We start from the raw sequence: 19,763 nt of genomic DNA on the forward strand, positions 1-19,763 counted from the left end.
TTGCAGTTCTCTCCAGACCAGGGAGCGTCACTGTTGAGGAAACAAGCTGAAAAGCATACGAAGAAAGCATACACAATGCCACCTGTGGTGTCACGTCAGCAGAGGCTGGCACATCTGATGAGGAATGAATTTACTCTGGGTGTAGAACTGTGTATCTCAGAGCTAAGCGGCTGCGGCAAAAACAGAAGAGAAGGTGGAATGTTCGTCCTTTGCAACAAGACGAACTTTGTCAAACGTTGTCCCAGTGTAACTTCATAGACGTGTCGTACAAATGTTTGTAGAGGCGCATCCTCTCGGTCACCGCGGTCTCTGCAGTGTTCATTTTTTCTTTTTCTTGGTCAGCTGTTTCCGGTTGAGCGCGCGCGAAGTCAGAAAAAAAGTTGTGTGCGCGCCCTTGCGCCGCGCGAGGATTTTCTAGCTTGCGAAGGGGGGCGTGGCGGAATTTTGGGACACGTGACCGTTTGCGCCATTTGCGACCGGCTAGTATGAGCGAGGTTGCGCCGAGTATGAATCAGCCTTAAGGACTCTGTAGGCTAACATTTAGGAGAACATTTAGGAGAGCAGTTAGGAGAGCAGTTAGGAGAGCTTTGCAGTAGTCAAGGCGGGAGATGACCATAGACTGCACCAGGAGCTGGGTGGTGTGTTGGGTTAGGTACGGCCTGATCTTTCTTATGTTTAGCAATGTGAAGCGGCATGATCGAGCAACGGAGGCAACATGATCTTTAAAGGTCAGCTAGTCATCAATCATGACACCCAAGTTTCTAGCTACTTTTGATGGAGCAAGAGATAGGGATTCAGTTTGGATGCAGAAGCTGTGGTGTATGGTTAGGGAAGACAACCAGTTCAGCTTTTAGTTGGTTTAGTTGGAGGTGATGGGTTTGCATCCCCACCCCGCTGTGACTGGTGTGCAGTTGGTGAGAGGCTGGGGTACCTTAAATCATGTCGATATGTCAGAGAGACAGTCTGAGATTTGTGCTGATACCATGTGTGCGCAGGTGGGAATGACAGATGGAGTATCGTCAACATAGCAGTGGTATGAGAAGCCATGTGATCGGATGATGTAGGTCAGTGAGGTGGTGTATATGGCAAAGAGAAGAGGTCCCAGTACTGAACCTTGGGGGACCCCTGTGGTAGGGTGGTGTGCTGCAGAAGTGTGACCAAGCCAGGATACGTTCAATCATACTTGTATGTCTTTCGAAGAACCCAAGGCCACATGTAGAATACCCTCAAAACATTTCTTTTTAAATATCTTCAATTGAGAAGTTTCATACTGGCCAGGCAGTGCAATGGTTTTAAACTCCCCCTGCTGCCTACCCTTGAAGACTTTACAATGAGATTTTTAGACTCCATTGGTCAGGTGTCCTTTTTATACGATTTGTTTGTAAGTAAATCCAAAGTGTCATCACAAAACATATTACACCCATGGAAGAATGGTCATTGATAAAGAAGTACATCTCAAATCAAAGTTATGTTTACTGAATATTTACCCAGACAAACCTTGTGCCACTTCACAATAATTGAGAAAAATGTTTTTTTTACTTTGGTTTAGACAAGATAAGCTGCACCTTGAAAAATAAGCTTGACAAGTTTGGGAAAATCTGGAAGGTTTTCTGTAATTTCCTTAAGAAAAATTATAGTAGATGGCTCGAATGATGAGCTGAACTGAAGTTTTATTCATCTTTTCATTTTATCTTGATTTAGTATTCGTTTGTACACACACACACACACACACACACACACACACACACACACACACATGTATTTCTTTTAAATTAATTATTCTTTTTATATTATTCTTTTTTTTCTCTACCACCATGATTGTTGCAGTACATACAGAGTTATAATTTGTTATGTGGGTATTTTAAGTGTCCCTCTTTTTTCCACTCGTATTTAACTTCATTTTATAATTTTTTATTTTCATAATTATTATTGCTGTTATTGTTGTTTTTTTACATGTACCTTCTTGTTCTATGTTGTTCACCGTTTGTAATGCTCTATAAACATATGTTTAAAAAAAAGATGTAATTTATAATACTAAGATACATTTCATTGTAAGGAGCATTTATACATTGTAACTTCACTTCAGACTAGAAAATTGTAATGAATTGGAACGAGAGAACAAAAATAAAATGGCTCTGAGGCTGAGTGACATTTTTCCAAACTGTTCCTGACAAACGGTGACCTTTCATGCTGATTTTGCTCTTACCTGAACATGGCTGTTCTGGCAGGCCAGGTGAAGCGGCGTGGCGTTCTGGTTGGTGCGAGCATTGACACTGGAACCGTGGCGTATCAGAAGGGCAGCCAGTGCCGAGTGGCCATGCAGCGCCGCAACATGCAGCGGGGTGAAGCCATCACTATTACAGCTGTTAACGCCGAGAGCTCCAGCGTGCTGCACGGACAGCTGCAACACATCGGAGACAATATTTAACACAGTCTTCGACTGTGAATGTTTCCATTAAAAAGTTCCTTCAAAAAGGATGTCAGACCTTCTGACTGGGAGCGCAGTTTGGACACTGACAGAGCGGGTGGCAAAGCAGAGGCTCGGACTGTAGTTCTCCCCCATCCTCCTCTTCCTCATCTATCCACTCCAACAGATAGCGCACCTGAGACAGAGACACACCAACTCCTGAGCTCACTTCCCCAAAACAAGGTGAAGAGATGGAGATGATGGATCTCAAGATGGCAATATTGGAGATAACGTTCCTTTCAACTCACCATCTCAACATCCGCATCGGCTACGGCTCTCAGCAGCTTCTCCACCTTTCAAACAAACACAGACAGGGTCAGATAACATACAGCAACAGCTTATTGCTTCCACAGCGTTGGGGTCACCAATGGCACTCCAATTCCAAAAACACTAATAAACCAATACTCAGCTCTGTAGAATGGCCACCTTAATGTGGTAGAGGGGTGTGAGCAGCCCTATTATCCAAAGAGCTGGGGCATTCCCCTGGAGGCAGTGCTGGGGTCCTGGGGCTCTGGAGAGGCATAGGAGAAGAGCAACAGGAGGCCATCTTAATGTGGGCTCACCAGTCGCAGGTTTCAAGGTCGGGTGCAGTGAGAGTTGGGTGGCAGGCAAAGGTGGAGGGCCTGGGTGTGTCGATCCACAGTGTCACAAACTGGCTCGTGGAATGTGGAACATCACTTTGCTGGTGGGAAAAGAGCCTGAGTCGGTCTGTGAGGTGAAGGGATACCAACTGCATCGAGGTGAGGATGCCTCCTCACACAGCTTGGGCTGTGGAAACAAAGTCCTAGAGAGGGGCCGGACTCTCATACTCTGGAGTTGCCCAGGGGGAGACGTGTCAGGCAGGTGTGGGGACACTCACACCCCCTGGCTGAGCGCCTCAGTGTTGGAGTTCTTCCCAGTGAGCGAGAGAGTCGCCTCACTCCAGCTACAAGTCACACGAGGGAAGGTTCTGACTGGGGTTTGTGCAAATGCACCAAACAGCAGCTCAGATTACCCCAGGGGGTGCCGCCTGGGCACTGGGAATGTTTCAATTAAAAAGTTCATTCAAAAAGGATGTCAGACCTTCTGACTGGGAGCGCAGTTTGGACACTGACAGAGCGGGTGGCAGTTCTCCCCCATCCTCCTCTTCCTCATGGGCATTGAGAAGAACTTCAATGCCCATGTGGGTAATGATGGAGTGAACTTGAGGGGCATGATTGGGAGTCATATCAACAGACCTGCGGCGCTCTGTCTTGGACAGTCTGAGAAGAAAGAGGCAGAGCTGTCAACTGATCACCACCCGTCGGCGAGTTGGATCTGTGGGTGGGTTTATCACAGATGTGATAAGCCCAAATGGGGAGTGAGGTCTGTAAAGCCTGAGTTATACCTCTTTTAACTGCCCTTGCGTCTTGCGCTTGCGTTAATGGCTCGAGACGTTTATACTTCATTTTGCTTCGTCGGCGGTTGCGTGTGCTGCGTGGCGATTCACCGCCAGGACAGTAGGTGGAGCAGCGGGTTTTTTCAATGACAAGCCTACTATGATGAAAGGAAATTCACCGCCAGGACCTCTTCGGCAAGTCTCTCTTCGAGTGGATTCATGCTGCTTCTTCTTCTTCTTCGCTTTCTACCGTGGCGTTTGAAAACAGCGGCCTTTTATTAGGGGATGAAACCGGAAGATGAACACGCCGCCGGATGTGATGTAGATAGTGGCTTGCGCTCACGTCTTGCGTGAAGTTTAGAAAATTGAGGTGACACACGCAAGCACGCAAGGGCTTGCGTTGCGTCTTGCGTTGCGTCTTGCGTTGCGTCTTGCGTTGCGTCTTGCGTTGCGTCTTGCGTTGCGTCACCGACCATAAATTGGGCTTAAGGTCTTCAACTCACACCTCTGGCAGAGTTTTTCTCACCTCCCGGGGGAGGGTGGAGACATGGAATCTGAATGGACCACGTTCAAGACCTTAATTGCGGATGCAGCTTCCACAAGCTGTGGCCAGAAGGTCATTGGTACCTGCCGTTTTTCCCTGAAAAAAGAGACATAATCTGGATGTCGCTTTAACACCTGCATATATCTTTTAGCATTCATTATGCCTCCAGATGTATAAGCTGTCAGCACCATGGGCACTAACCCCCGTAACAGAGATGCAGGCTGTTGAACTTTGTGTTTATGAGAAGCCTGATGGTGAAGAGAGAACTCACCATGCATGATTTCCAGAAAGAAAAGAACAGTTTTCTACTTAGCCTCAGTTCATTTTTTTGAGTTTTGGCTGAGAGGAGATTTTCTGGATCACATTCACATATGGCTTCTTCTTTGAATAATAGAGCTTTAACCAGCATTTGTGAATGGCACAGTGAACTGTGTTCACAAACTGGGATTTCTGAAAATGTTTCCTTGTCCATACAGTGATTCCCATGACAGAATCATGTCAGTATTTTAGCTGAGGAAACATTCTCATGATTTTCACTCGTGTCCCATGCGCACAGAGATGTCTCCAGATCGTTTGAATCTTTTGATGATAGTATGTACTGTAGATGATGGAAAAACTCTTCCAAATGTCACGTTGACAAATATTTTCATGAAATTGCTCCATAATTTGTAGACATGGATTTTTGCAGACTGCTGAATGTTACTTCTGACAGACTCTGCCTCTCTAAGGTGCTCTTTTTACCTCCAATCAAGGAACTGACCTGCTGCCAGATATTTCTCCATCTGTTTAATCTTAGCAACACTTTTTTTGCCAGCGTTTCTGTTGCCCCTGTTGCTTTTGGATGCGTTGCTGCCATCAAATTCAAGATGAGCTAATATTTCTGATTAATTACATTTTTTTTTTGTGATTTGTAAATTATTGTATTATGTTTTTTTATTGAAATTTCACACAGCGTCCCAACGTTTTGGAAGTGGAATTGTATAAGAAACTGCTACTGCTTTTCTGTAAGAAGCACAGCAGAACAATTTAGGGCTCCTGATTCAGGGAATACCACTTCAATAATCACCAGTGGGGCTGTTGATGTAACTAGTGCTTCCACACATTAGTACTGCTGATGATTGCTATTGCTGATGTTTGTGTTGTATTCGATATTAGTTGTCATTTTGTCGAGTCTGAGGTGAGAGCAGCTCAGTTCAGTGTTTCTCGGTTTTCAGAGCTGTGTTTTGCAATTGTTCACCTCTCTGTGTCGAACTCGCTCCGCCTCTGGTTTGGGCTCGGAGCCCAGAGAGGATGTGCTGGAGATGGATGAGCGACGGCTGCTGCAGTCTGAGGCCAGAGGGGAGCAGGTGGGAGACTGTGGAGAAGGAGGAAGAGAAGAGAAGAGAAGAGAAGAGAAGAGAAGAGAAGAGAAGAGAAAAAAAAGAATTATTAGAACATGTTATAATCAGGCTATGTGGCGAATCCCTTCCGCCAGACTCTAAATAAACAGATTTTCCACATGCAAATACATTTTTTGGCTTTTAGTGCTTGATAACAATGGTGATATCTTCTATATTGAGGAATGATGTTTGGAATCATATGAACACAAAAATTATTTTGATAGAAAACAAAATTCCAAGTGTTTGAGAAATTGTCCTGTGCCTCGTTTCTGTTCAAATATTTTGATTTACTGGACATGATGCGCTGCTGTATCTATTCCTGACACTTTACACTGGAGTATCTCATCATAATCACTGATTGACAACCATAAATGGAAGAAATATGAAGTCCCTATATGTAAAAGCATTCATGTACAAGCAGCTAAAAAGTGCTTGATAAGTAAAGTCCTGCTATCATAATTTGATCTCATCTCGGGACATCCAAAGCTCAAATTGTCAAACTTCAGGATGAAGACATTGCCAGCTCTAACACAACTCTTAAAGTATTCTTTCACACTGAAACCATAGAATGTTGGCTAATCTGTAATAACTAAATTAAAACTTGGATAAAAATCAATCACAGTGCAGAAAAATCCATACAAGGGTGCAATTTACACGATTGGAACCGGGACAGAATCTGTCAGGGTAGTTCTCCAGGCTACCTGAAGAACGTTCCAAAGCTCTTTTTTAGATGTCGGCTGCCTTTTGTTCTGTTCCCTGGGGAGGATTCATCCCTCCATCAGACCTGCTGCCACTGATTTTCAGCCCACTTCTTGTGTCCTTTGGCACAGCTCAGCCTTTTCTCCCTGTTTCCCTTCCCTAAGAACGGCTTTTTGACAGCCACCCTTCCATGGAGCCCATTTCTGATGAGGCTTGGACCAACAGCAGATGGATCAGCTGAAGGTCCAGATGCATCTCTCAGCTCCTGTGTCAGGTCTTTGCTGGATTTAAAAAAAAAATCATTTCAATTGCCTGAAACTTCTTGTTTAGTTGGAAACTTGTCCAGTTTCCTAACATCTTTAAGGGACACTGAACATCATGCAGAGATGTGCTTGGTTTCCGGTGAATAATTCTTTGGGAATCACTTTGTTTGTGCAAAATCACTCTCTTATACCTGCTAGACTGTGTTGCCTTTTTGTAGATACAACTAAATAAAAGTGAAAAAATGCTGTGTCTTTGTGACAGGCTACAATCTAAAAAAAGGTTCTTTGCCAAGTTGTCAGTTATTCATCGGCACAACATTGTTATCCAACGAGTTAGCTGCCTCTTTTATACTTCAGTGATGTCAATGTTAAGTGGCTTCAGAAAAAAACAAAACCTACATTCCTCCTAAAATGGTCAGGAACAAGGACCAGACTGAAAATGAGTGAAAAAGTAGCCAAAATCCACAGAAGAACTTTGAAAGACATTCAGAAAGCTGGAGAACTACTGCTCAAGATCACTTTAAAAGATGGCAATAAAATGTGGCCGCTTGGAAACAAAAACTGAGGGGTGCTCCAACACTTTTGTGCACTAATGTCTGTAATACATAGTTGGTCATTTGCATGACAGGATTTTCAGTGTTATCATGAATTAAAAGTAAAAATCTGCAATCAAACTCGAGGTCATTTTTTGCTGGCTTTTGATAGCTCGTTTTACCGAGAAGTAATTAAATAATCTTAGGGTCACATATTTTCAGTCAGTTTTAAACTCACATCAATCCCGCTGAGTTGATGGCCGTTGTGAGATGTCTGCAGCAACATGAGTATCTTTAGGGGAAGAAAAAAACATGTTACTTTCATAGAGGACAGCACTTCATAAAATCATTTGGTTTGAGAAGAAATAAATTGCTTTCATTTCTGTATTATTTCAGTGATCTGCCTTGTTCATTCAGCACCAGAGATCTACAGATTCTCCAACAGGCCTTATGTGTTGTTGTAAGAAATGTTTTGATCTGAGCACAAAATGGGAAAACACAAATCAGTCCATTATCCCATTTTGGTTTAGGAAACGAAAAATTCGAAAAACTAGTGTTTTTTTTGTCTTATTTTGAAAATGGAATGAACGAATGGCAAAAACACCTCTGAGTGCCTTATTTAAACCATCCATTTACATCTATACAGCTCACAAATGGATCTTATATCAACATACCCCTACCTGGAGTTGAAAGTCTGGATAAATGCACAGCGTTTTGGAGGGCCTATACCAACTCTCTGCGAGTGTGACGCATATTTTGAGCCACGAAAAATAATAAAAATAATAAAATATCATTTTATTTTGATATTTCAAGATCACAATAATCTTTCAATTTAGAACTACGATAAAAAAAAAAACAACTAACACAAATAAAATACACTTCAATTGGATACTTTTTCATTTATTTTCCTAATCCACGCGGAGCCGCCGCATAAGGATGAAGGGTTGCTGACCCCTGGGCTAGATGTATGTAGTTTAATTCAAATGTAATTACTCCACTTAAGTGGATTATTTCATGAACATTTGCATGTTTGTGAAGCTGTTACCAATCTAAAAATGCCACCTCCAACCGAAGACAGGGGTGACGGCTTACTCCACACCCTGTACAGACATGGCTGGAAATGTGAGCTGCTCTAATGTAATACTGGGCTGTTTTGACAGCATGTCAAAAACACTTTATTACGACCTCAGAAAATTGTATCAATTTGGGAAAAAAAGGATCAAATGATTCCTTTAAATGTTCTTAAAACCTGAGCCACCGTTTTGCTCTTTTTGAAAATGTATGAAGCTATTGTGCTAAGTGAAAACTTCTCTCTGGCTTCCTTTTTACACTCAACTATGAACATCAGAGACCTTGAGAACATTTCATTTTGCTGGCCAAACTTGTTGCTGACCTTAGAGTTGAGTGCACACTGCAGCGGGGACTCTTTGCTCTTGTTGACGATGTGGGTACTTGCTCCGTTCTCCAGCAACACCTGAATGATTCCCTCGTATCCCCAGCGGGTCGCCATGTGCAGTGCTGTGTCGCCTTTATCATTCTGCAGGTCCAGGCGGCATGTTTGTGCATCATAGTACACCAAGGCCTTCACACACTGTGGCGAACAACACAAACAACGCTTAATTTCTAAGTCAATGAATTATCAAATCAAAAGTTATCAGATCTAAAAGCAATTAAAACTTAAATATAATAGATAGAAAGATGGATACACGTAAAAAGTATAATATCCTCACAACTGGGCATCTACAACCAGTAAATATTTATCTAATGATCACATTTTCAAACTGAACATTCAATGATTTTATTTATTGACTGACAAAGAGTCAGTTATTGACATACGTCTTCATGTCCATACATGCAGGCGAGGTGCAGTGGTGTGTTGCCATTGTTGTCCTGAGCATCCGCATTCGCCTTGTAATGCAGCAGCAGTAGCTAAATAACAGAAAAGAAACTAAGAATCAAATGCAATACTTTCAAGATCATGCCAGTTTAAGAATTTTTTTTAAACAAAGTCATCCAAAATCAAAAAATTATTAGGTGCTCTTTATTCATGTTCTTAGTTAATTAAATGTTTGCTTTGGTCTGGATCTGCATAAGCAGAAGTCGACTGAGGGCTAAAAACTGTTAGTTTTACATTTACTTTTTATGTCAGTTTTTCACTGAAGCATTAGTACTGAAAACATAAACATGTTGAACTGTCACAAAACAAACAATATTTGATTTTCAATACATCATCACAGCCATTTTTAGACCTTTTAAACCTGCAGGCACCTTATACTTAAACCTCGTATTTTTAGTAGGGCTGGGCGAGTTAACTCGTTATTATCGCGTTAACGCCTTGATTATTTAACGCGATAAATATTTTAATCGGGCATTAATGCAAGTTTTATTTAATTTAATTTATTTAAAAAAAAAATAATTAAATATTTTTTTTGGGCTTAATAGATAGGAAAGTTCAGAGAGGCAGGAAGCAGGGGACAGAGAGAGGGGGAACGACACGCAGCACAGTGCTGTCCGATGCGGGACTCGAACCGGGGCCCGCTGCAGCGAGGACTATAGCCTCTTGTAAATGGGGCGCCTGCTCAACCCACTACGCCACAGACCACCCCTGTTTTATTATTTATTTTATTTTGTAAAAGTCTGTTGCTCACAGGCTTTTATTTTGTAAAAGTCTGTTGCTGTCTGCTGTGGAACAGGAAAAGAAAGTAATCGGCGGATCCACCAAACATGGAGAAGGGTACGGAACTTTTACTCGGCCATTTTCATTTTAAAGTTCTTCCAGACGGCGGAGTCGACAGAACCAAAGTCATCTGTAAACACTGCCAAGTTGAATTGTCTTCTCAGCGTAGTAGTTCCAGTCTAAAATATCACTTAAAGGCAAAACACACAACTGATAGCAGCAAGTCATTCAAGGAAACAGACAGTGGAGCGAGGCTTCTACATAAAAACTACAGAAAGATGCTGATGTTAAAAGTGTGTTTGCACAACAAATGTTATGGCACTTTCATTCATATGGCAGCACATTTCAAATAAAACTAAAAGCTATACGCTACTTTTGGATTCATTTTTGGATTTTGCGTACAAATGCGATTAATTGTGATTAATCAGGGAAATCATGTGATTAATTAGATTAAACATTTTTAATTGTTGCCCAGCCCTAATTTTTAGGCATCAGATTATCATTCACATATTATATTTTGTGTAATAATTTATGATTCTTTGGTATTATGAACCATAACATTCAACATGCAGTAAAACCATGTATTCATGTTTCGAAACCAAAGAAAAAAAACATTACATTTTTCTGCCGATTAAGATAGTTCAGTGTGAGAGTCTAAACTGTATCTATGCATCTTATCCAGTTGTTTTTTCTCTCCTCTCTTTTGCTCCCGTTTCACTGTGCATGTTTGACAGAGAGGAGCACAATAAAAAAGGGGCAGGTGAAAACAATATTACTCAAACTGACACAACATTCCAAGCGATTGTTAATGCCTCTAAAACTAAATATGGACAGATGGCCCAAACATCAAAATGTCAGTCCAAAATATCTCCATCTAGTGACAGACATGAGGATGACACAGGCTGGTGCCGACGGGAAGGAAGCCATCTCTGGCCACAGCACTAGAAACTTTTCTGCTACCAAGTCTGTTGCACCCCCAAACGAGAAAAAAAAAAAGCAGACAAGGAAAAAGGATCTCCGGATGTGGCTCGCCTTAAAGAAATGGACTTAATGCAGTGCAGAGAAACATTTCAATGAATCTATCAATATCACAGATATGCATGGCAAACAAGTAGTTTTTTTTACAATGAATATGAGAACTGCGGAAATTCTCACATTCGGTGCAAAATTTACTTTAAATAAAAGATCTTCTATTTGGCTGTTCAAAATGTTGCTTAACCATGGCTTAAATTTAATCAAAGTACCTTAATGTAAAGGTTAAAGTAAATGAATATGCCCCATGGAGATAGAAAAACAAAGAAAGTGTGCGTGTGTGTTAGTGGGTGCTCACAGAGACTCCCTGGTATCCACGTTGACAAGCCAGGTGCAGTGGAGTGAGGGTGTGGTAGTCTGTAGCATTAACCAGAGCTCCTTTATGCACCAGCAGGTCAATAAACTGGGCCTGACCTGAAATGCCAAACACACATGCACAGGCAGATCATTTTTATATGGAAGTCATGGCTCACAATGTAAGACAAAGACATTATTTAGCTCTCAATTTGAAAGCAGCAGCTGACCGCAGATGGCAGCAGCATGCAGTGGAGTGTATCCTCTCTCATCTCTGGAGAACGGTGTGACGATGGACAAATCGTTTAAACGCCTGAAAGGCAAAGCAAACAACCAGAGTAAGTTCACAACAGCAGTCTTTCCCAGATTTTGGTGACAGTAGTTTCTGAGGGTTTAGCAAAATGAGTGTTTTCCACAATATTGGAAAAACCTACAACTCCAAAAACACTTTGAGCCCCTTCCCATTCCGGTGAAACTGTACTAAATGCGTATCAATGGCATACTCTAAAATACATTCAGAGCTAGACAAATGCTTGACTTTGGTCTCTTTTGAAAGCAAACACTAAACTTTTCCACCCAAACAGTCTGAATCACACTGTTAGAAGTCTCCCTGCTTCAGAACACCTGGCTCAGTTCAATGGGTCATTACCAAGAGAGTCATTCTATTTGAATCAGGTGTGCTGAAGCAGTGAAACACCTTAAACAGGCGTTTCTGGGCAGTTGCCCCCGACGACCAGAGTCCAGGAACACTGTTGAGGTGTTAATCAAAAGCGAACAATGTTAGCTATATTCTGAAATATCAACAATGCTTACAACTTTGTGAGCAGAACCATCTGCAGCTCAATGTGGCAAAGACCAAGGAACTGGTGGTGGACTTGAGAAAGAGTAAGGCCCCAGTGACCCCTGTCTATCTGTGGGGTCAATGTGGACATGGTGGAGGACTATAAATACCTAGGGGTGCACTTGGACCATAAACTGGACTGGACTAAAAACACAAACGCGCTCTACAGGAAGGGCCAGAGCCGTCTCTATTTTCTGAGGCGGCTGAGGTCCTTCAACATCTGTCGGACAATGCTGCGGATGTTCTATGAGTCTGTGGTGGCCAGTGCCATCCTCTATGCTGTTGCATGCTGGGGCAGCAGACTGAAGGTGAAGGACGCCAACAGACTGAGGAAACTCATCCGCAAGGCCAGCCACGTTGTCGGAGAGGAGCTGGACTCTCTGACAGCAGTGTCAGACAGAAGGATGCTGTCCAGGATCAAATCCATGCTGGACAATCCTGCACATCCTCTTCACGATGTGTTGGTCAGCCACAGAAGCACCTTCAGCCAGAGACTGATTGCACCACGCTGCACCACAGGAAGTCATTCCTGCCTGTGGCCATCAAACTGTACAATTCCAGTGTCTGACATTACTTCACCATGTGCAATAACAATAATAATTAGCTACTGAGTAGCATTGTAAAGACTGTTTATTGTTTATTGTATTTTTGTACATATTGAGATTTTTTATTTTTCTCCCCATCTTATCCTTATTCATCTTTTCTTTTTCTGTAACGAGAGCACTGCAACAAAGGAATTTCTCACAAGGGATTAATAAAGTGATTCTGATTCTGATGTGGACTGACTTATATGAATGTGTGAGAGAATACATGACAGCTAGGTCGTGTATTTGATTTGTTGTTGATGGTGACTGTACCTGACTGTGGTTGTCGTCTCGAATCACAAGAATCAGAGCTTTCCATATGTAGCATATGCCATCACTTATACACACCACTTCTGTTACAGCAAAGCTTAGTAGAAAGCAGCCCTACAGCCCGCCACTTACAAGGCTCAGGCTTTATTGTCCACTTATACATGAATGACAGTTACGGGGCTTTGCCTGTGCTATTTCTCCACATTGTGCAAGAGCAGCTTGTACGCCTGGTAAAATGCTTGGACATCAGTTTTTAGGAAATTTAAGTTTTCAAAAATATTGCTTACGGCATGTGAAGGCCATAAAAAGCCTAAATCTTGTGACCAGTTTTCACAGTGCGATGTTAAGTGTAAATCTGATTCACATCTTTCTGTAATGAACTGTACAAAGTGTAATTTCACAGTTCAACAGGAAAACCAGGAAAAGAAAGTAAAAAAGGCCTTAAATGTACCCTCTGTGTGTGTGTGTGTGTGTATGAGAGACAGAGTGTGGTAATCAAGTGGGAGGTGAAAAAGATAATATGATTCATAGCTTTGATGCAAGAGAAGACGAGGAAGAAAAGAAAGAAAACTATGCCAAATTAACAAAGGAAACAGAGTGTTTTCTGTGAGAAGCTTGGCAGTAGCGTTCCATTTAGTGCCATTTCTGAACATTTTAAGACAATATGCCTGCAGGATCGGTCTATAACACCATTAGGCAAAGTACAGCTCACGTTGCTGCTGTTCTTCATTCATACAAAGTTGGTTATCTAGTGTTTTCTGTCTCAATGATGTCTCATTCAGATGATTTGTGTCTAAATTTGTTTTGTAGAATGATGAGATGATAATGAAATGAGGTTTTTATCTGCAGCACAACATGCCTATTCACAGTCCTATTTCACACTAGTTCTGCCTCCTTCCTCCTGACTTAATTAACTGTGTGTTGGGACAAAGTCAGTGATAAATTAAACTGAGCATCAAATTTCGAATGAAGTCAATTGTTATTAAATCAAAAGATTCAAGAAAGTCCAGCTAAAGTGGACCCACCACGAGCAGTGCAAAGAGCAGGGCCTGCGATGCGCAGTGCTCGCAGATACATTGGCCCTCATTTATCAAGCCGTCGTAGAAAGCATCGTAGATATGAGCGGAGAACTCGTCGTACGCAGAAGCTCAAGTGAGATTTACAAAACATGCGTACCACACCAATCCCATCGTAAAACAGAGCGGCTGTTGATAAATCTGGCGGGTGAAATCCATCGTAATGATCCTAACCACGCCTTCTATAAAAGGGCCGCACCTCTAGATTTGCGACATGGATAGACAAAAGACGGCAAAGAAACCCTGTCAACGCTGTTGACAGCTGGGACGGCTGTCAACAGCGTTGGCGATGTAAATCGCAGACCGGACGAGTTATGTATTTTCCCCTACTGTGATGGTCAATAAAATGTGATAAACTCCAGATTAAATGAAATCTATAATTGAACGATGTTTTACTTTTTCTCCAATAAGATCAGGAAGAAGTGGTCCGATATGAAATTGGCCACAAAAAAGGTCGCAGCTCTCGGACGCAGCATGTCACAAACAGGGGGGGGGGGGCTCTGATCCAGGTTTGGATTTGAGTGCCTTGGAGGAGAGGGTGGCTGGCCTGATCGGAGCTACGTCTTTTTTCCTTGAATAACAGAATGTGCAGGCTGGTGGGATCTCTGGGTACGGGGTCCTCTGGATGTACATCTGGAAATGGCACTCCATTTTTTTGGGCAATGTATGGAGAACCCCGCATGCAATAATAATATTGCATACCTTTTCGGGCGTATATAGAAGGGTTCCCCCGCAGCCGAGAGACAGATCCACCTGCCCTTTAGGTGCCCTAACCTCTCCACAGTGCGCAGTGTTAAAGCGCCTCTCCTGTTCGGTGTGAGGGTGCGCGGTTGAATAATGAGCCATCACTCTTCCAATTACGGAGTTGTACTTGTTTAATTTATTTAATTTGCGTTTATGTTTATATTTATGTTGAAGTCAAATAAAACATGGTCCTTCTTTGAAGTGATAAGTCTGTAATTTTAACCGAGGGATTTGTTGCGACTCATGAGGCACGCACTAGTGACGCTGCTGTTTATGTATGCTATTGCAGTCACCGCAAGTCAAAATGGAAAAGTGCGTACACGGCCTCAGACCTGTCGTGGCGATTTCATCTTTCCTGCGCTCACGATGGATTTGATAAATGCCAACCTTTGCGCAGAAAAGAACGTACACACGACCTACGCACGTTTTTCGTCTTACGCAAGTTTGATAAATGAGGGCCATTGTGTGGAAGGACCTTCAAATCCCTTCAGGGTCCACTGCAGGTGATAGGGGCTCAAAGCTGATTTCCTCTGAATGCCCTTATCTGCATCTACTGTGCAAGTGAGTGTTCATATGAGTGTTCATGTGAGTGTTGATGTGAGTAAGTCTGGACACTGACCCAGACAGCTGGACATCACACAGGTCACAGGAGCACAGGGGGTGGCACATTCTGATGTCCTCGTCGCCCTCGCTTTCACTTAACAGACGTTCCACTTCTGCTTCATTTCCATTTGCTATGTGCTGAAACACACAGACGTATCAGGTTTAGATTGACCGTGAGAGCTCTCCATTGACACAAAGCATTCTGTAGCCCCTTATCCTAACCATCACAATTGGATGACTGACCCTAACTCTTACACACCTGACTATATCTGGTCTTGACCCTCAAAAATCACTTTGTACCTGTGGGGACAAAACTGCTGTCCCAAAGTTCACAGGAAGTCTTCATAAGTTAGTGTGCAGTCAGATTTTTGTCCCTTTCGTGTTGTAAAAACCCTACAGTCAAATAATGCCAAAAGAAAGTTTATTTATATAGCGCCAAATTACAACAAATGTCATCTCAAGGCACTTAAAGCGATACTCCGGAGTAAATTCAACCTGGGGTCATTTGAACAGTGACATCCAGCCAAGTAGCCCACCCGCAGTTTTTTCGATATTGGCTGAACATCAGCTGAGTTACTGAGTTATCCCGAATAGCTTCATACAAGCGCTAACGAACTCTGGCAGTATCTCCAAAATTACCACACTAAAATCACATGCCATGACACCAAACTTCTACAGTAGTACAAATATGGTCTGTACTCACAAAACGATGCATTTGGAAGTTTGAAAATAGTCCAGGAGTTTATTATTATCAACACAAGCCTGATAGCTTCTCTGCAGCTAAAGCTGCGTCGACGTCACTTCAGAGAGCTGGGAGCTTCAAAGTAAGATGAGGGTTGATCTACTACTGTAGACAACAAAGTATATGCTATATTCCACATGTTTTTTTTATGAATTTTTATGTTGTAGAGTTGTGAAATTATTTTATCAATGGAGAAATTGAGCAGCCTTGCTTTGTTGTCTACAGTAGTAGATCAACCCTCATCTTACTTTGAAGCTCCCAGAAGTGACGTCGACGCAGCTTTAGCAGCAGAAAAGCTATCAGGCTTGTGTTGATAATAATAAACTCCTGGACTATTTTCAAACTTCCAAATGCATCGTTTTGTGAGTACAGACCATATTTGTACTACTGTAGAAGTTTGGTGTCATGGCATGTGATTTTAGTGTGGTAATTTTGGAGATACTGCCAGGATCCATTAACCCTTGTACGAAGCTATTCGGGATAACTCAGTAACTCAGCTGATGTTTGGCCAATATCGAAAAAACTGCGGGTGGGCTACTTGGCTGGATATCACGGTTCAAATGACCCCAGGTTGAATCTACTCCGGAGTATCGCTTTAAATTCAAGCCAATTGGAATTCCATTTATTGTAAAGTGACATTATTGTGGTCATTAACTCGTGTTTCCCTATTCCAACAGGTATCCTTTGAATGGTGTTACGGTGTTTGTTGTCCTCTCTTTCCTGTCTTCTCAAACCCCAGCTGGTGGAGGCGGATGGCCACCCTTCCTGGTTCTGGTTCTGCCAGAGGTTTCTTCCTGCTCAAAGGGAGTCGTTTCTCTCCACAGTCGCCTCAGGCACGCTCAGGACGGGAGATTGGACTGAAGACAAGTTTCAGTGCAATCTGTTGGTTTCCTTAGCTAGGCAACTTTTTTCTTTTTATGGTTCTGTATGACGTGGACTAATTTGAATTTTATTGTATTGTACTATGATTACATTGCAATGAATTGAATCTTAATTGGCTTGAATTGGACTGTATCTTTGAAGTGCCATGGGATGACATTTGTTGCCATTTGGCACTATATAAATAAAAGTTTGTAGTACTGCTGCTATTCTACAACTTCACTTTCTTAAACCAATCAGACATCCTCTGTCAAAAGTTAAATGGACTGTACTTATATAACGCTTTTCTAGCCGACCACTTAAGGCGCTTTTACATGCCATCCTGAGTCTCCCCAACCTGAACATTCAACCCTAACCTGAACATTCAGCCCCAACCTGAACATTCAGCCCCAACGTGAACATTCAGCCCCAACCTGAACATTCAGCCCTAACGTGAACATTCAGCCCCAACCTGAACATTCAGCCCTAACGTGAACATTCAGCCCCAACCTGAACATTCAGACCTAACGTGAACATTCAGCCCCAACCTGAACATTTAGCCCCAACCTGAACATTCAGCCCCAACCTGAACATTCAGCCCCAACCTGAACATTCAGCCCTAACCTGAACATTCAGCCCCAACCTGAACATTCAGCCCTAACCTGAACATTCAGCCCCAACCTGAACATTCAGCCCCAACCTGAACATTCAGCCCCAACCTGAACATTCAGCCCCAACCTGAACATTCAGCCCCAACCTGAACATTCAGCCCTAACCTGAACATTCAGCCCCAACCTGAACATTTAGCCCCAACCTGAACATTCAGCCCCAACCTGAACATTCAGCCCCAACCTGAACATTCAGCTCTAACCTGAACATTCAGCCCCAACCTGAACATTCAGCCCTAACCTGAACATTCAGCCCCAACCTGAACATTCAGCCCCAACCTGAACATTCAGCCCCAACCTGAACATTCAGCCCCAACCTGAACAATCAGCTCTAACCTGAACATTCAGTCCCAACCTTAACATTCAGCCCCAACCTGAACATTCAGCCCTAACCTGAACATTCAGCCCCAACCTGAACATTCAGCCCCAACCTGAACATTCAGCCCTAACCTGAACATTCAGCCCCAACCTGAACATTCAGCCCCAACCTGAACATTTAGCCCCAACCTGAACATTCAGACCCAACCTGAACATTCAGCCCCAACCTGAACATTCAGCCCCAACCTGAACATTCAGCCCTAACCTGAACATTCAGCCCCAACGTGAACATTCAGCCCCAACCTGAACAATCAGCTCTAACCTGAACATTCAGCCCCAACCTGAACATTCAGCCCCAACCTGAACATTCAGCCCTAACCTGAACATTCAGCCCCAACCTGAACATTCAGCCCTAACCTGAACATTCAGCCCCAACCTGAACATTCAGCCCCAACCTGAACATTCAGCCCTAACCTGAACATTCAGCCCCAACCTGAACATTCAGCCCCAACCTGAACATTTAGCCCCAACCTGAACATTCAGCCCCAACCTGAACATTCATCCCTAACCTGAACATTCAGCCCCAACCTGAACATTCAGCCCCAACCTGAATATTCAGCCATAACCTGAACATTCAGCCCTAACCTGAACATTCAGCCCCAACCTGAACATTCAGCCCCAACCTGAACATTCATCCCTAACCTGAACATTCAGCCCCAACCTGAACATTCAGCCCCAACCCGAACATTCAGCCCCAACCTGAACATTCAGCCCCAACCTGAACATTTAGCCCCAACCTGAACATTCAGCCCCAACCTGAACATTCAGCCCCAACCTGAACATTCAGCCATAACCTGAACATTCAGCCCCAACCTGAACATTCAGCCCCAACCTGAACATTCAGCCCCAACCTGAACATTCAGCCCTAATAACGGTTCGGTAATCTTGGATGTTGAATGAGCAGTGATGCAGCTAACCTCAAACAGACAGTGAATGGGAATGGCAGCATTCTGAGCCAGCAGACTCATCCTCTCCTTGAACAGTGCCATGTCACTGATTTCACCTGAGACCTGAGGTGAAAGGGGGAAGAAAAGGGAGAGAACGGTAGTATCGTGCACTTTCTGAGAAACACTGGCTTGACTGCTTCGTATCACTTTTCTCACAGAACGCGTGTCCTGAAGCTTCCCCAGGTTGATGTACTCCACTGCTGCCTCAAAGGTGCTCAGACAGTAGCTGAGCTCATCTTTGCTGGAGTGGCTGAAGCAGAAGTTCCTGATGTAGCTCAAGTTGGCCATCCTGAGACACACAGGACAGTTCAACGACCAATCACTTAAGCAGCTTGAAAACATTTCATTCAGTTACTTTAGCAGGTAATAAGAGACAAAAGACAGTAAGTCAAGACATTTTTTTCTCTCTGTGAAGTCAACTCAATAGGTAAAAGCTTAATTAATCATCTTTGATGAGGTTAACTTCCACTGGAAGGTTAACTACACTCAAAGAATAAGAATCAAGAGTTTCAGCTTATTCATGTTCCAATTCAATTTGCCAAGTTTGCTCAGCAGTGACGGCTGTGTTCAAATTCAAGTTAAAGCCAGAGAGCAAAATACTACACTAAAACACCCAACTGTTGGCTGTACTGGAGGCTGAGACCTCTGCTGTCAACAACTATTGCACACATTACCATATTTACTTGTTAAAAGTGTACTGAAAGACAACAAAAAACACAGATAAGGGTTGGGCAGAAACTATTTAAAGGATCTGAGTGCTGCACCAGGGCTGAGAGGTGAAAGCATGCAGAAGCTGCATGTGGTCTG

General features: G+C 43.0%; 1 protein-coding gene across 3 annotated transcripts in view; it reads right to left on the reverse strand.

Annotated features, from left to right (window-relative positions):
* ankrd27 (ankyrin repeat domain 27 (VPS9 domain)) overlaps window positions 1-19,763 on the reverse strand; it is a 49,183-nt gene that overhangs the window by 8,578 nt on the left and 20,842 nt on the right. For all 3 annotated transcript variants that reach the window (XM_075469232.1, XM_075469231.1, XM_075469233.1), the window contains 12 exons: window positions 19,113-19,245; window positions 18,927-19,019; window positions 15,380-15,501; window positions 11,476-11,558; window positions 11,250-11,365; window positions 9,079-9,171; window positions 8,636-8,833; window positions 7,481-7,534; window positions 5,606-5,722; window positions 2,716-2,760; window positions 2,487-2,603; window positions 2,207-2,401 (listed from right to left, as the gene is read on the reverse strand). In XM_075469232.1, the coding sequence (XP_075325347.1) occupies window positions 2,207-2,401; window positions 2,487-2,603; window positions 2,716-2,760; window positions 5,606-5,722; window positions 7,481-7,534; window positions 8,636-8,833; window positions 9,079-9,171; window positions 11,250-11,365; window positions 11,476-11,558; window positions 15,380-15,501; window positions 18,927-19,019; window positions 19,113-19,245 (1,366 nt within the window). The remainder of the gene's footprint in view (window positions 1-2,206; window positions 2,402-2,486; window positions 2,604-2,715; window positions 2,761-5,605; window positions 5,723-7,480; window positions 7,535-8,635; window positions 8,834-9,078; window positions 9,172-11,249; window positions 11,366-11,475; window positions 11,559-15,379; window positions 15,502-18,926; window positions 19,020-19,112; window positions 19,246-19,763) is intronic.

The sequence above is a fragment of the Odontesthes bonariensis genome, chromosome 7 (genome assembly GCF_027942865.1).
Source record: "Odontesthes bonariensis isolate fOdoBon6 chromosome 7, fOdoBon6.hap1, whole genome shotgun sequence".
Classification (NCBI taxonomy): Eukaryota; Metazoa; Chordata; class Actinopteri; order Atheriniformes; family Atherinopsidae; genus Odontesthes; species Odontesthes bonariensis.